The sequence below is a fragment of the Hippopotamus amphibius genome, chromosome 14 (assembly GCF_030028045.1).
Source record: "Hippopotamus amphibius kiboko isolate mHipAmp2 chromosome 14, mHipAmp2.hap2, whole genome shotgun sequence".
NCBI classification, from domain to species: Eukaryota; Metazoa; Chordata; class Mammalia; order Artiodactyla; family Hippopotamidae; genus Hippopotamus; species Hippopotamus amphibius.
Window position 1 is genome coordinate 41183628 of NC_080199.1, and position 18095 is coordinate 41201722.

Genomic DNA, 18095 nt, shown 5'->3' on the forward strand with positions numbered 1-18095 from the left:
CATCAAAAAGAATAAAATACCTAATAATAAATCTAACTATGAAGGTAAAAGACCTGTACCTAGAAAACTATAAGACACTGTAAAAGATATTAAAGATGACACAAACAGGTGGAAAGATATATTGTGTTCATGGATTAGAAGAATTAATATTGTTAAAATGATCATCCTACCCAAGGCAATCTACAGATTCAATGCAATCCCTATGAAAATATCAATTACATTTTTTCACAGAACTAGAAAAAATAATTCTAAAATTTGTAGGGAAACAGAAAAGATCCTGGATAGCCAAAGCAATCTTTTTTTTTTTTTTTTTTTTTTTTACTGAAAAACTCATGACTTTATTCAGATTAAGTTCCTCTACAAAAACTAGGGTTCTGTCACCTGTGTCTGTGACATATTTACAAAATATCTGCTTTTTAAAATTTTGGTCAAATTAAGAACAGTTGATTAAAAACTTTTCCAATAAGAAGGAAAACATGGAATAGTAATTTAAACTCAATAAAAACTTCTATTTTTAGTTTTTAAATAATATACAAAGTGTTATTCTTTTCACGCCTATCCTGTGTAGGGTATGACATCCGGCTTCACGTCGAGTCTGCACGTTACGCCAGTGGACCAGCCTCAGGCTGCCTTTGGGATATTTATTGCACATCAGGTTTTGTGTAGAAGGTTCTTGAGAGTCACTGTATAGTGCATCTTTGTTCAGTAGTTTCAGGGCACTTCTCACACATTTTCTGTTCCTTTTTCACTGTTGAGATGGGTGATAGGTGATCCATCACTTGCTGTAGAATATCCTTGCTTTCACTAGGAGGCAGATTACTGAAGTAGTATTGTGGTGCCAACTGCATAAACAGTTCAGGAGAGATTTCTGAGGCGATCCTGATGTAGTTGTTGTCAGATATGCTGAATTTGTGGAAGAGAACCCACTCCGGCATCTTCTTGGTGACAGAGTAACAGGACAAGGGGTGCAGCTGTGCAACCTGCTTGTGAGTCAGCATTAAGTAGTTACCGGACTCATCAACGTCCCGAGCAATCTGCATGAAATAACCAGACAGCAGGGCTTTCCTTAGGTTCAGAGTATTTTCCTTTGAGCCAAAAGCAGGTTCTACGTAGGGAAGCTCAATTCACTTGATAATTTCTAAGAGTTCAGCTCGGATAACATCTGCCATCCTGAGTGCAGAGCAGTTGAGGAAGTAATCGTGACACCACTTTTCAACACAGTGCTTGCTGGTGGCATTCAGAGCCGTGTCCTGGTAGGCCTTGTAAATGTTGATGAGGGTGAAGTGATCTCCTTCAGGATGTAAGAATGTCTTCCAACATGACAAGGCGGCCTCCTCCATTCTGCAGGGCAGATGCAAAAAGCAATTAGGAGCTGTTACCATGGCAGCAATTGTTAGCATTTCATCTACACAGTCAAATTCACAGGATGCTAAGATAGACTTGCACAGTTGTGGATCAAGAGGAAACTCTGACATGATGATTCCAAATTCAGAAAGATTTCCATTATTGTCCAGTGCTGCCAGATAATCTAAGTCTTCCAAAGCCTGCATCAAGCTTTCTGGCGCTGGTCTGTTCATGAAGTCACAGTGGCCTAAGCCTGCCATGTCGATTCTCTTCATAAAAAGCACCGTGCTGATTAGGGTGGCTTCCTGCATTTCTGCTGGCTTAAGGGGCCGCATGTTTTTGGAGGCAAATTCCTCAGAATACAGACAGAAAAGTTTTCCTGAAGAGGAGCCGAGAACCTGCCTGCGTCGCTCGGCCTGGCTCTGGCTGATGGGCTGCGTGACTAGCGAGTTGGCGCGTATCCTGGGGTTGTACACCTTTCTTCTCTCCACATCCACATCAATAACAAATTTGACTGTGCTGCTCCAGATCAAAGACTCTCCCCAGCTGGCCGTTAACACCACTCGTCTCTGATAAGCTTGGCATCTTTTTTCTGTTTCACCATGTGGCTTGAACAATGCACATTTCTCTTTTGGATACAAAGGAATAACTACCAGCTCTCCAAGATCTGGGTTTAAGTTAGATCCTTCTTGACAGACAGTTTCATAGGCTTTTTCAATACCTTGCTCACAGGCCAGAAAGACTACAATGTCACACTTCTCACCCGAGTGGTGAATTTCAAAGATAAGGAGTAAAACAGACTCAAAAGACTCCTGAGCCCCACTAAGGTACACAACCTCTACCGGATGCTTATTTTTCACTTCTGTGAGAGGCACGTTTCCATAATAAAAACTGAGTTTGCTGATCAGGTGAGGTGAGGAGTTAATTATGAGCTTCAGTTCTGGTCTTGCTAGTAAAACATCTTTAAGAAGTCCAAGTAACACATCAGTTGCAATGCTTCTTTCATGAATATCATCTAAGATGATGACCCCATAGCTACCCAAGAAAGGATTGGACATCATTTCTCTTTGTAACATATCATCAGTACAATACCTCAGGATCGTTTCACTGGTGCAGCAGTCCTCAAAAGGAATCACGTAGCCGACTTCATGACCAATGTTAACATCCATTTCATCTGCCACCCGGAGGGCGAGCTGGACCGCAGTCTGCTTGTGGACCTGAGTGCATACCACACCCCCATGCTGGTAGTGTATGGAAAGGCAGTATTCGGCACACCACTGAGGAACCTGAGAGCTTTTCCCACATTTAGCATCTCCTGAAATGATCACAATTTGACTTTGAAGCAGATTCTCCATAAAGGAGTATTTTCCTTCCACATTGGAAGATCCTCTCTCTCTTTCAGAAGTTTATAATAACGTGATGAATATGGCAATCCATCCAAAGGGTTAAGTTCCAAATCCTCACAGGCCAGAATCCCCGCCTCATCCCCACTACTAGAATCGAGGGATTCAGGAAAATAGCGTTTTTCAGAGGAAGAGTTTGGACATTCCAGTTCTTTTTCTTCCACCTTGTCCAAGTGAGCTTAAGCTGCTGGCATTCTCCCACAACAACCACTGCAAACAGTGTTGAAAGTCTACATATACAAACTCAGATGTCCCAATCTCTAGGACTTCAGTTCAAGGTTTTAGCAAGCTGAATTCCTCAAATCTGCATCTGTTCTTCTTTGCTGCATTAGCTACTGTACTGGCTCACTCCAGTACTCTTCAGCACGTTAAAAGATTGTCAATAAACCATGCTTTCTCCTCAGTCTCTCCACTGCAATCTCTCTTGCATAGATTTGCACTTTCATTATTTCACTCTCCTCAAAGTTCCAGATAGCTTGCTTCTGCTGCAGCGGCGGCTCCCGAGTCCGGGGAGGGAGGCCCAGGCCCGGCCGCCCTTCCCCGCGGGGCAGGCCGAGCTCGCCGAGCACACTGACCGACGGACCGACGGACGCCTAGGGTCGGCGACGGAGGGCCCGCGGGCCGCGGCAGGAAGGCCCGGGCACCGGCCCCGCCGGGGACGCGAGGGCCACCAGGGAGGGCGCGGCCACCCGACCAGGCCTCAGGGGCAGAGCGTCTTCAGCCCGCCGCACCGCCGCCTCCGTACTCGGTGCCCCCGGCGACGTGCGGGTCCTCGCGCTCGCCCGCGCTGCCTCGCGGCATTTGGTCCCTCCCTCTCGCCGTCCTTCTTGCCCCTCCACCCCTGCCCTCCGGGTTGTCAGGGCAACCAGGCGACGCCGGCCCGGGAGGAGAGGCGTTAGGAGGGGCGGCGGCGGCGCCGGAGGCTCGGCCCGCGGGGGCCAGAGAGCAGTTGACCATGGAGCCCTAGAGTAAGGGGGCTGGGGCTGGGGCTGGGGCGGGCCTCTCCGGGACGGGTGTGGGCCAGCCAAAGCAATCTTGAGAGGGAAGAACAATGCTGGAGGTTTGCTCCCTGACTTTAAACTACCCTGCAAAAATACAGTAATCAAAGCAGTATGGTCTTGGCACAAAAATTGACACAGAGATCAATTGAACAGAGTACAGAGCCCATTAATAAGCCCACACACTCATGATGAATTAATCTTTGATGAAGGAGGCAAGAATATACAAAGTTTCTTTAATAAGTAGTGCTGGGGAAACTGGACAGCTGCACTTTAAATATTTTCTCACACCATATGCAAAAATAAACTCAAAATGGACTAAACTCCTAAATGTACAACCAGAAATCGTAGAACTCCTAAAAGAAAACATAAGCAGAACACTCTTTGATGTAAATTGTAGCAATATTTTTGGAAACATCACCTAAGGCAAGGCAAACAAAAACAAAAATAAACACATTGGACCTAATTAAACTTAAAAAGGAAACCACTGATAAAACAAAATACAACCTACAGAATGGGAGAACATATTTGCAAATGATATGATCAATAAGGGATTATAACCAAAGTATATAAATAGCTTATACAACTCAATAACAACAACAACAAAAACACCTGATTTTAAAATATGTGCAGAAGAACTGGACAAAAATTTTTCCAAAGAAGACATAAAGATGGTCAACAGGCACATGAAAAATGCTCACCATCACTAATCATCAGAGAAATGTAAATCAAAACCACAATAAGATATAAACCTCATACCTGTAAGTATAGCTATTATCAAAAAGAACACTAACACATTTTGATGAGGATGTGAGGAAAAGGAATCCCTTGTACACAGTTGGTGGGAATGTAAATTAGTGAAGTGACTATTGAACACAATATAGAAGTTCCTCATAAAACTAAAAATAGAAGTAATATGGGATCCAACATTTCCACTCTTGGGTATATATCTAAAGAAAACAAAAACACTAATTTGAAAAATACATGTACCTCAATGTTCATAGCAGCATTTTTTACAATACCCAAGATAATGAAGCAACCTAAGTATCCATCAACAGATGAATGAATAAGGAAGATGTGATATATATGCGTATATATATACACATATATGTATACACACATACACACACACAAAATGGAATACTGCTCAGCCATGAAAATAATGAAATTTTGCCATTTGCAACAACATGGATAGACCTGATGGGTATTATGCTAAATGAAATGTCAGACAAAGAAAGCTAAATATTATATGTTATCACTTATATGTGGAATCTAAAAAAAATAAAACAAACACATGACTATAGCAAAACAGAAACAGAGTCACAAGTATCAAGAACCAATTAGTGCTTACCAGTGGGGAGAAGGAAGCAGTGAGGGGCAAGATGGAGTAGCGTATTAAGAGGTACCAACTAATATGTATAAAATAAATATGCTACAAGGATATATATATTTTGCAGTACAGGGAATATAGCCAATATCTTATAACTTTAAGTGGAGTATAATCTATAAACATTTTGAATTACTATCTTGTACACCTGAATTAATATATTGTAAATCACCTATACCTCAATAAAAACATTGAAAAAGACTTTCTGAGTCAAAATCTAGCCATCATATTTTAATATGCCTCCAAACTGAGACAATACTGTAGCTCACAATGTAGCTGCAGTTTCATAATCCCTTACCAACTCTTGTTTAGCTTCTTAACTCTTAGTTTGAAAGCTTGGCTTGGTTACTGTTTCCTGCTATTATGCTAGAATTAATAATTAATTAATACATAGCATGATTACTCCAATTCAACACAAGTAAAAAAATCTGTAAATATGTGAAGTGATACATGTTAGCTACATTTGTTGTAATGACCATTTCACAAAGTATGAAAATATTGAATCATGTTGTACATCTGAAATTTAATATAATCTTATATGTCCATTACATATCAGTTCAAAACAAAATGAAGCTTAAAAGTGAAAAAATAATAATGACTAATGTAAGAAAACTAGAAGACTGGATAGCCAAGAATTTTCACATTTGTGAATACCAGAATCCACCAAAATAGCCAGAAGAAGGTTTTCAGCATTAAGTCTGAGATGGTCAGTCAGTGTATCTACACATTTCAATCACATTTATCTCTTGTGTGTTCTCAAAGGCAATGTTAGAAATGACCAAATAGAATAATTGAAACTGAATATAACACAACTAATAACTTCAGGAATTTATAGGGTCAGTTCACCATTTTTCATTTCTTTTTAACTGCATTTTCAAACCAATGTATTTTTTTTGTTCGTTTAACTATAAAGCATTAGCTAGAGAGACCTTCTAAAAACTAAGAACTAAAAATAAGATTATCTTTGTAAAACTGCATCTTTGTGTGTTGAAACTTTCATAAAAATTTCTATTTCCTAATGATAATTGTTCATAAAAATGATAATGCAAAAAGCATCCTTTCCATTTAATGTGGCAACAAAAACTTGTCAAATAGATGTCAAATTAATTATTCATGTTAAAAAACATCAAAGTTATCCATCAACAATCTTCATTTAACATGGGTTTAGTATTTTTGAAAAGATACTATTCTTTCCAAAACTCTGTGTCTAATCAACAAGTCCATTAAAGCAATTACTTTCCATTATAATTACTTTTGGTTAAACTGATCAGTCATAATGCATTTTTATTTTTATACAATTTCTTTTATATTTTATGTAATATCCTTGACAAGCATTCCATTACTGTTATCACTAAAAACAGGCTATTGTAATACTGGACTTTCATCGTTTTATTTTGTCTTATATTTTCCCAAGCATTTCTTCACATGGATATTGAGTAGGTGGATATGATTATTGCCATTTTTAAGATGCAAGTATTGAATCACAAGCATGTGGTCTAACCTTCAGAGAAGCTAAGAGTAGCTCTCACATCCCTGAATTTCTTTTTTTTTTTTTCTCTTTGAAAGTAGTGAGGGTTTTTATCATCAAAACAAGTAAAAGATACAAGCACAATAGGAGACACAAATAAATTAATTGTTCTGATCATTTTAGACTCCAGGGTGTTTCTGTGGGAAGGTCAGCTCAGCTCCTTGTGTAGACACCATACTGTCCAAAGCAAAAGATAGCAGGAATTTGAGACAGTGTTCAAGACAATGATTGAAGGAGTACACAGCGAGGAGAAATGAAAAGATTGTTTCCCTAGTTCCTTTCCTCAGTAAGGTACATGTTTATAAAGGTATGAGGCTCATTTGGGGGGAAAATGATTGCATACAGAAATTTTTTTAATTCTTCCACTTCCTGGGAAAAAACATTTTTAAGCCCTGTCCTGAACAAGAAAATCAAAATAGGGTGACACTAGTTTCATATGAACCTCAAGACTATACTCAAACTGCACTTGCCACCTTCTTTAAGAAAGTTTAATATCCATTTATGTATACCAAACCAGTACACTAAATTTTCTCCCTTTGGAAGTTTTCAACCAAATGGGAGTTAAATTAATCTCACTTTAAAGTGCAACAAAGGATATGTAAGACTAGTGTTTGTTCTGTGACACACCAAAGAGAAGCATCCCTCCAACAGCACTGGCCCAAGAGGTACTACAGTAAGAGCTGGCTGCAGGACAAAGTGGTTCCTGAGGTCTACCAAAAAGCAAAGGAGACTCTGGTTTCAGCACAAAACTGAGGGGATCCCTGCCATGGCTGGCTCTTACCATACCCAGATCTTAGACAGATCTTGGGTGCCCCTAAATGACAAGGCTGGAGCACACAGTGCTAGCACAGCCAAGAGGGCCAAAGTCGTCTAAACCAGTCAGTGAACGCCTCTAGGCAGGATTTGCCCATGCACACTTGGAGAGTGGTAAAGGAATCAAGAAGCCTTGGGTTTGGAACAGCACAGACATTATTTCCCTGGGAAGCAATGATCAGAGTTCCTGGCTGGGGTAAATGATACAAAAATAGGTAATGAGGTCCCCATACATGACCACTGAGGTTTAGTCTAAATTTAAAGCAATACAAAATGGCTTCTTCCCCACAAGCACAAGCTTTGCACTAATGTTTCTCAAAAACCAATTGTCTCCAGCGCTAGCCTCAATTTGAGAGATTTTTTAAAAAGACACAACAAAAGTTTTCCTACGTCAGAGCCAAGGTAAAGGGGAGCTGAGCTCAAGACACCCTCTATCCCAAGTCCCTGGAATAGCAAGAGCTCCAGAAGCCAGCGGACATCAGAACATTCAGGTCCGGGGGTTTGAGTGGGCCCTCAGTGGCGGTTTCTTCCCTTCTATCACTGGGATGTCCACCTTGGGTGGCTTGAATGTTGCTGAATCCTTGGCCATTCAGGTGGCCTGTGTGCAAATCAGTTCCATTGCAGAAGGCTTCTGGGCTCCTTTGTAGGTCTGGACAGCAAAACCTCCTGAATCAGACTTCTGGAGGGATCTTGGTCCAAAGAGGCTCCATTTATCTGTTGAGCTTCTGTCTTTATCCCCGCTTCCAAAATCCATGGTGCTAAGATTGGGGCCAGGTAAGGCTGTGGAAGAACTGGAAGTGAACCAGCCTCTGGGCTTCTGTTTAGGGGAAGGGTGGGGGCTGCTGCTTGGGGTGGACTGGGTGGAGGCTGGCTGCTGCTTCTCCTCTCTTGTTCTCTCTCCACTCTGGAGCTTTATTTTGTGGAGCGCTTCTGCCACTTGAAGGTATTTGGTCTCCTTGATGGTGAGGCCCTTGTGGGGTATGTAGCCAACATCTCTCAGCCCTGCCTTTTGCTCAAAATGCTGAATGCTCTCCTGGGTCTGTTTTGTGATCAGAGAACTCGTGATGACATGGGTAGCTTTAGCCTTCGCCACGGGGAACTTGTCCGCACTGTGAATGGCCGATGGCCTGGGCAGGACATGGGAGGAGACATTGGCCTGTCCTTCCTCCACTTGGGCAAGATCCTGATACTTGCACGCTGGAATCACTGGCATCCAGGTGATGCTGCCCATGTGTGATGGAGGAGGAGTCATGGGCATAGGGTCCTCGAGAGCATCATCATAGCAGAATGCCTGGCGGTATATCCTGATGGGCAGGGACATCTTGCCTAGAGGCCTACTAGGCTCAAGAGCAGACACTTCTGTTTGTCTCGAAGCCATTGAAAAACTGGGATCCAGGTGCTTTTTTTATACAGAATTTGGAGCTGAGTCCCTGCCACCAGAGTATGATGTGACGATTAGGCTAACAGACAGATATTAATGAGGAACATTGTCCAGCTGCTGCAAATTAGCAAAGCTGCTCTTCTGTTCTTCTCCTGCCATGGAGCTGCCTGCTGCCCAAGCTCCAGCGCTAAAGAGACTCCGAGGACCCACATCTCTCAAGAGGTTGTGGCTCATTCCGAACCCAAGCCATGGTGTGAGTGGGCTATGCTTGTGACGACACAGAAGGCCCCAGACACCAAAAAGGGAAGGACCATCTGAATTTCTTTCTTTAGGCATCTTAGAAGACACTGTCAGATCATGTAACATGTTTTGAAATTTGGAATATTTATAGTCAGATTGCAAACTCTTGAAATCAGGGATGTTTTCTACTTCTTCTTTAGTGTTCTTTTGACAGCTGACTGATGTCATGTGGTAAAAATACAACTGGCCAAACAATATTGATATGCCTGAGGGGCCACTATCCTATTTATAACACAGATGCATTTCAAAACATTGGTTTAATTGGAGCCCAAAATATTTTTTTAAAAGTTTAAGTAATATTTAAGTGATATTTTGCCTTACTTAAATCATAAAATATCTGAGATAGAATAGGGAAAATCTATTATATTTTTTGCCCAATTAGGTTTCTTTTTCTAATGATTTCTGTTTCTTTGTAGCACTCCAAAAGAAATCTACCTCTACTTTCTTCCCTGTTGCTTCAAAGTAAAGTTGAAGATCAGCTTGTAATCATCAGGTTTCTTCATCAGAATCTAATACAAACAAAGACCAGACTACTACTTTTTCCTTCCCTCCCTCTCTCTCTCCTTCCTTCCTTTCTCTTTCTTTCTTTCATTCGTTCATTCATTTTTTCTTCCTTTCTTTCTTTCTTTTTTTCTTCCTTCCTTCCTTTCTTTCTTTTTCTTTCTTTCTTTCTTCCTTCCTTCCTTCTTTCCTTCCTTCCTTCCTTCCTTCCTTTCCCTCTCCTTTATTGTGGCCTAGCATGGAAAATGTGATTGAACAGTAAATCCTACAAACACCATTAGTATTGAACAGATAAATGATCCAAGACAGAACTGTAGTCTATTCATTAATGTTTAGAACACACTTTGACCCCAGTATACCTGCTTCTTGGGGTGAGATAAATATTAAGTTATAAAGACACTCTTCTACTGCATTGACTGTGAACTGTGTTTCCTGATAAGCTACTAGAGAATAGGCCTCACATCTATGAACAACTTCCTGAACAAGACCTCTAATGGAATCTGTAGAAGTAGCTGCTTTTTACCACCAAATCAGTGCCTTAACCTCAATATGAAATTGTTCCTGAAGGGCTATGTGATTGATAATCTCATATCCAAATGGACTCAGGGTCCATTTTTGCATGTTTATTTCTCCTATGAAAAAACAAAATAAGAGATAGAGATTATTATTGATTTCTAAGCATAGGGGTGTGATGGGAAGTGAAAGAGAAGCCTTAAAAAACACGTTGGTTTACACTACCTCTGCTACAGCACGGCACCATGTGCTGCCTAAAGCATTACTGCCTCAGGTTGTATGGTGGCTGCCAGGAACACCCTGGGCTTGTACCCATGCTAAAGCAGATTCTCTCCCTGTGCCCCTTATATCTAGGCACACACTTGACCATCCTGATGTGCAGCACTTGACAGAGAGGCAACTGGCTTTTGATTGCATCAAGAGCATTGCTCCAGCATGAATTCTTCCTGGAGTTTTGTTGGAATTTATATGTGAATATAGAATTTTAATTGAGTCACAAATCTCAGTCAATATGAATCTGAGCGATTTTCTCCATCAATGTCTCAATTTAATAATATAATCATTATAATACCATTGTCTAGATACGGGAATTTGTATGTATCAGGATAGTTTCCCTATCTCACTGCACTACAGTAGCTTAGAGGAATCTTTAGCTAAAGTTTAGAAGAAAGTGTTGTGTTGCCTGATCCCAAATTAATTCACTAGTTCTTTTATAATACAATGGAGGAAGATTCTGGGTACTAGGAGATTGTCAGGCAGAATTTTTTTCTTAGAAAAAAATAGCTTTGTATTCTACTTAAAAATAATGAATAATTACCCATTACCCTCTGCTTGTGAGATATCTCATTTTTAACTGGTTGAAGCAAAATTGGACATTCTTCCTTATTTTAAAAGAGGAAGGAAGTGCAATTTCAAATGCAATCAAGCTTAGTAAAAATGACATTGTCACTGCCATTTTTTTGCCCAAAGTGACCTGCCTTCTTTTGTACCTTACATGATTGACAGTGGAGATGCTGAATTATACTTTTTTCCCCTCTTTGAAATACTGAAGAGATAACTTTCTCCACTTGCTAACAGAAATACTACAAAAGTAAAAAAAGTGCAAAACTGCCAAGATATATAGCAACACAAAAAGTATGAAGATGCTCACAGTTTTATTTCCTTGTTATAATTATAAAAATTATTGCATGGAAATAGAACAACCTCAGCCTTACTAAGCCATCGTCTCAGAGGAAAGGTGTATTAAGCTCATATGTTCAGATGAAGGAAGGATTTTTCAAGTGGCAAATGTCTAAGAAGCCTCCTTGACCTGGTGTGGCAGGGTTATTCAAAGTTGCTTGAGCATCCAGTTATATCTTTAATGTGTTTCCTCAACACTTTCAGTTCAAGATTCTGTCATATAAGGAATGAAAATCTTGGAAAATGTCAGAGAAATGCCTTATGAATATTCACGTATGATAAACTTAGTTCACGTTTGGCCCTTCTATTACATGTGCCTGTCCCAATCTGTCCTGTATTCTCTCGTGCCTGACCAGAGTAACTCAGGGACAACTGGGAAGTGCTTACTTTAAGCCCAAGGGCTGTAAGTTGCAGCACTGTAGAGCCATGGTTTCCAAACCTGCTCCTTGGAGGCTTTGAGTCCCACTGAAGCTATTCAAGGTTCCAAAACATTGGTTTGCAATATTAACATTAGGTAGTGTGGTAATTAAAGAAAACACTCAAATGTGCTGTCAAATTTTAACACATTGGAGACCACTGATGTGTTAACTTAAACTGCAAGGTTAATTTGCTTTTGTGCATTTCTCAATAAAATTACCCCTACCATCTCTGTAAATATATTTGAAGGTCTTATAACGTCTACTGATTAGTGAAGTTGGAGCTCTGCCCTAATCTTTTAATGTTTTTAATTTGTGTGTGAGCATTTCAACACCTTTAAAATTAACCAGCAAGTCCTTTATTAAAGCGTTCACTTAATGCACCCAATTAAATAGTAAATATGGCTGAGATACAAGCTTGTTGCTTACTCTTTTCAACAAGGAATGGTCAGTTATACAGTGAATGTGAAATGCAAACAAGGTGGCTTTTATGAATAAAAATTATATAAGCAGTTTTAGCTTTTCTCATTCATTTGCTCTATTTTTTATTTTACTTCTTGTTTTTTAAAATTATTGTCTTTATAAAGTTTATTTAGATCTACATAAAAGTTTTGTTAGCAAAATTGGGCACCAACCCTTAGCTGTGAGTGCAGGGAGAGCTATGGCACAGAGAGAAGGAAACTGGAAAAATGGTGTGGGAAGGCTTTGGTCTACTTCTACTTCTAGTATCACCGCTTTTGTGGGCTTGGGGAATCACTTTTTCGGAAGAGGGGCAGTTGAAATAAGGGGCATAATCTAGAGTCGCTATTTAGGAATGAGAGGTCTGTTTGAGGATCAGGCTATTCATTCTAAAGGAAGGAATATTACAGAACATCATTGTGTTATTAAATTAAATTACTAGGATAACTTCAGTTCTTTTTGTCTTTGAATGATTCCCAAGTTTCTTTATGTATATTTAATCAAATTTTGGTATTTATGCAGCTTTAGCTATGGAAGACAAACTTCAAGAGTCCTAGTAAAGCCCAGAGTTTTCAGGGCTGGTGGATAGATAAGGAAGAAGGCAGCTTTGACAAGACCTCAGAGTACAAGATGGCAGGTGACTAACCAAGGTGAGAAAAAGGGATATCGAGGAGACTGAGGTTGATTTTGGTCTTTTAGGCAATTTTTGCACACCTCCTCACCCTGTTGTAAGATAAAAATGAGTATTTGATTATGAACTAATTTGAGAGAAGATTATGTAACATTGTGTTAAAAGGTGATTTCATACCTGAGAAAATTACTGTACATTTTTGAGGCAGGCATTTGAGGCAATCATCTTGGGTCATATTGTCTGTCTCCTGTGTGGTCCATTGACAACAAAGTGAGGAAAAGGCTTTGATGTTACTCCCAGGTACCTTGATGTAGCCCCAAGACATAAAGGGCTAAGAACTTCTAAGTAAGTAATCCTAGCTCTCCTAAAATCTGCTTTTTTGCAAGTAATCAGTTAACTTCTAATTTACTTTTGTACATTTCAATCCTAAATAAAATAACACATTATGAGGGCCATTTTAGAAATTGAGCTTTTGACTCTAAGTTGGTATTTCAATTAAATATAGTCTTTCCCAATAGAACATGTGAACAAATACGCTTTCTTGTGTGCCTTATTTAAAATACCATATCTGTATTTTTAAAAAATAATTGACAGTTATAATAAATATCAGTATTGAAATGTATCATAATAGGTTGTCTTCTGGCTTGTTTGTTTGAGGGGTTCCTTCTTCCTCAATGCCAAAAGATGAATATTTATGATTCATACCCTGTAGTCCTACTTCCCACTCCCTTCCTATTTAAATTGAATGCTCTTAATCTACACCAGGCAAAATATTCTTTCAATCAAAGTTGTTGGCATGGACAAAATGTAGCATGAAAAGACAATGAGTAAATGCTTGAGGACTTAATTTATTAATAGAGTCCATAGAATTGAAAATATCAATGAGTTTTATTTGAAATTTTCATTGTTTACTTGGAAGCATTTCCCAAGTAATTGGAACTGAGTGTAACTCTAACAGTGTAACAGAATTTTCCAAACGTTCTAGGTGACCTTTCTTTCTTTCACAGACTAGTATTTTTCCTCCACCTCCACATTGCTAACCATAGTTCTGATGCTGCGAGAGTCAGAGGAGAAGTAAAGGGTAAGGAAAGATTTTACTCTGTTGTAATGTCTCAAGATGGCAAGTGTTTGAAGCTGACTCACTCTCATGATATTTTAATAAATTTTGCATTTTCTGTAAATGCTGATGATGCACTTTACTTTAGCTGATGATCCCCTTTTCAACTACTGGTTTCTCCTGTGATCAAGTCTATACCAATTCTCTGTTTTTGGGGACTCCATAACCATATTCCCTTAGTGGTTTCTTTGGCAGGATATAGAATGAATCAAGCTGGCATTTTCCCCACGTAGTCTATGTCTCTCTTTTCTTGGGCATCAGAAAAGTTTTGATCCAATAAATTGTGGGAGAAAAGTCTAATCCCTTTAGCTCCATTTCTAAAACATCTGGACAGCTGTTTTCTTATCCTCTAGATCAGGGATCAGTAAAGTAGGGATCATTGGACAAATCCATTTTATTACCTGTGTCTGTAAATAAAGCTTTATTGGTACACATGCCCTTTTATTTATAAGTAGTCTATGGCTGCTTGCATACAAAAAAGGCAGAACTGAATAGTTGTGACTGAGCTCATACAACCTGAAAAACCTAAAATATTTACTATCCAGCTGTTTACAGAAAAAGTTTGCTGACTCTGCTCTAGACACCTGGAGTTGAAGTCAGGCTTTAATCTCATATGTAAACATCCAGGGACACATAATGAGTTCTCTGAGAGAGTCCACTCAAGATGCACTGGGAGGAGCATGGACACTAGGTAAATCTTCTCCAAAAATCATCTTCTCATATTCTCTCTCTTCATTATTTATCTTGGATGCTTGGAATTTTGAACAAGGCTTTAAATACTTGCTTTGACTTATTCATAAGGTTGTCTATATTAGAAATTATTTTGACATCTAGTATTAGGACTTATTTTGACATCTAATATTTCATCATTTAACACTTCAGTAGAAACCTCCAGATTGACATTTCATTTTAAAAAATAGTAAGATAAGCTACCTCTTACCTCTCACTTTGTTTCTGCTCAATCCTGTTAAGCTAGAACTTCTTTTGTAGAGCCATCTGTGCTCTGCTAATGTTTTTCAAAAACTCTCCAAATAGTATTCCAAATTCTCTGAATTCTTCTTCACATAGAATAAAGAATGACTTACTTTTTGGGGGGAAAAAATAACAGAAAACAGATGCTTCAATTATTTTGTTTCTTTGTATTGTGTCTGCCTGTTCAAATAGTTGGATGGTATTCCCAGATCTTGTTCCATTTTTGAGGATATGTGGCCAGACTTTGTACATTCTACAGGAAGATCTGGAGACCAATCATTCTTCTCTCCCTATGTGAGACGTGTGTGGGAGGCACCACTCTGGGGGGTATTTCTGTGCTGCAGTCCCAAACATTCTATTAGGTGCACCACCTAAAAATCAAGATTGGAGCGGAAGTATTGGTTGTGTCTTCATAGCTAGGCTGGGTTCTCTATCCTTATCAGTAATAAAACTGATTTTTAGATCTCTATTTGCCACTTTGCTTATTTTGGTCTCTACTCAATGGGTTTTGAGTCATTTCACTGTCTACACAGCTAAATTAGTAAGTAGTAGGCACTCAATTAAAATCAGCTCTTACTTTCATTATTACAAACCATAGATTCTGACTTTATACCTAAGTATTTACAATTAGCAAAGGGAAAATAGCATTCATTCCTCACCTCTAATCTCTCTTTTGCTTTTAGCCTGATATTTTAAAAGTAATTTCAGAAGGTTTTCAACACTTCTGGACTAAATGGGTCCTGACTAGCTTTCAGCTGAAACTTCTAAGTTCCCTAAAGGCTACAATTTGAATAATATAAATGAATATGCTATACATGTACATAAATATATGTATTTGTTTATATGTTTATGTGTCTATATATGTCATAATTATTATGAAAGAAAGAATTCTTATTAATATTCACAATGTATATGTACATATAGAGAGTGTGTGACTCTGAAACCAGCAGATTGATGTTATATGTCCCTGGCAGACATGAATTTCATTACTTTATTGCTACAATAGTATGTTATAACCTATGGCATTTTATTAAAATGGACACATTACAAATTGCTGTTTCCAAAGAAATATATTTTTAATAAATTTAAAGTTAACGCTGGATATGTGTTAGGGTTTGCGAAAGTTGACACTGCATTCTTACAAGTGGCTGACTTCCTTTGCGTTTATCTGGAATAAAATGGATCTAATAATCTCCTGATTGCTTGCAAATCTCTAAATCTAGTCCCTGCAGGGAAAAAAAAAAAGTGTACACTGGTTGAATCAATATTTTATCCCAATAAGACTGATAATGACATTAACTTTTTTTTAAGTCTATTTAGGTTTTTTGCCCATGTTTTTAAATTTAGTTTTTATTTTATTTATTTATTTATTTTGGCTGTGCTGGGTCTTCATTGCTGTGCGCAGGCTTTCTCTAGTTGTGGAGAACAGGGGCTACTGTTTGTTGTGGTGTGCGGGTTTCTCATTGAGGAGCACAGACTCTAGGAGTACGAGCTTCAGTAGTTGTGGCATGCTGACACAGTAGTTGTGGCTCATGGGCTCTAGAGTGCAGGCTCAGTCTTTGTGGTGCAAGGGCTTAGTTGCTCCATGGCATGTGAGATCTTCCCAGAACAGGGATCGATCCCGTTTCCCCTGCATTGGCAGGCAGGTTTTTAATCACTGCACCACCAAGGAAGTTTGACATTAACTTTTACATGTATCAAATAAATAAAAAACAGTTAAAATATTTGAGTTGAAGTAACATCTGAACTACTTTATCACAGCTGGCATGTCTCTTTTGAAATGCTTCATATCTTATCAAACTACCTTAAATACTTTCTAGAACAAAGTAAGGCATACACACAGACATTCAAAATCACATTTATTTCCACAAAAAGAGTAAATAGGCATTAAAATTACACCTCTAACAACAATTTTGATTTACACAAGGAAGACCCTTTGAGGAGTAATATAATAAAAGTATCAGCAACATAAGTCCCAGTTTTGAAATTTCATGTTGACACCTCAAGTTTCATTTAAAAGATTCTCTCTCACTATCACTTGAACAATTTTTGAAAGTGGGGCAAGTGTTGCATAATTAAATAACAAAATAAAAATACATTGAATCATACCATCTCAGAGCCAAAGATTTTCATAATTATCTAGTGTTAAACCACTTATTTAACACAGAGACGAATTCAGTGTTGCAACTTGAAGACCCAGGATTTCTGACTCTCCAGATTGTGTTTCCTACTACCTGATTCTTACAGAAAGTCAGCAAATACAACAGGGAACTGGTGATATTTATGTCAATCATATCATTATTTCCAGATTTTCTTCATTAGCATTACCAAATGTTTCATTCAACTATTTCTCTTCTATCTTTCCCTCAAACACAAGAATTTCCGTGGCAAATAAAGCGTCTGTAAGTACACTTGCGTCTATCTCTGAGGTTTCTGGCAATTGGCATTTTAAGATAAGCATACAAATAAAGGGAGACGGCTTCAGGGCATGATATCTTGGCAACATTCAATTTTTGTCTCATATGAAGGAACATGGCTTCCTCTCAGGATGCTGTGCTACAATACTAGCTACAATTGCTCTACAATATTAGAGCAATTACAAATGATATTTCAAATGATATTTCAAAAAGAGCAATCTGTGTTTTCTCCTCCATATAGCTGTACAAAACTTGAACTTGGGACAATTTGTTGAGTAGTTTGGGGTTATTTTGCCACAAAATAGCATTAAAAATATAGAGACAGTTTAACAAAGTATTGCCCTTTAGAAAAACCTAATAGAACAACTATATAAGAGTAATTTTAAAATGCATGCCTATGAATTACCTAAATAATGGTAAATACTGTATGTGTCCTCAGTTCATTGCTTTTATACAGGTAGATGCCTCTAAAATGCTTAAGACCTACCTTTATTACTTCCTCCTTCCCTCCCTGCCCTACTTTTCTTATCTTCTCTTTATTTTGAAAATTTTGCTTTTTAGAAGAAGCAAAATTATATTATTATTATTTAAAAGTGAATATAAATTCCTAGCTGCCAAATATAACTTCTTATCATCTTGTCCGCTCAGATTCCATGCTGACGACGGTGCTAAAATACAGTTGATTGGTGATGTTGAGGAAGATTTGCAAAGAAAGCAGTTTGACTTCATATTCAAA

General features: G+C 38.6%; 2 protein-coding genes across 2 annotated transcripts; both read right to left on the bottom strand.

Moving 5' to 3' along the window:
- Positions 1 to 594: 594 nt before the first annotated feature.
- Positions 595 to 7444, bottom strand: LOC130835566 (putative pre-mRNA-splicing factor ATP-dependent RNA helicase DHX32). The gene is given in 4 exon segments (XM_057707197.1): positions 595 to 2713; positions 2716 to 2925; positions 3355 to 3832; positions 7310 to 7444. Coding segments are annotated over 4 exon segments (2856 nt in total). The 3' UTR covers positions 595 to 680.
- A 618-nt stretch (positions 7445 to 8062) lies between these two features.
- Positions 8063 to 8851, bottom strand: LOC130835966 (putative monooxygenase p33MONOX). The gene has a single exon (XM_057707922.1). The coding sequence runs from the start codon at positions 8849 to 8851 to the stop codon at positions 8063 to 8065; it is 789 nt and encodes a 262-aa protein (XP_057563905.1).
- Positions 8852 to 18095: the final 9244 nt, after the last annotated feature.

Coding starts and splice junctions, on each gene's coding strand:
- LOC130835966 (XM_057707922.1), bottom strand. CDS start 8,851: ATGGCTTCGAGACAAACAGAAGTGTCTGCTCTTGAGCCTAGTAGGCCT.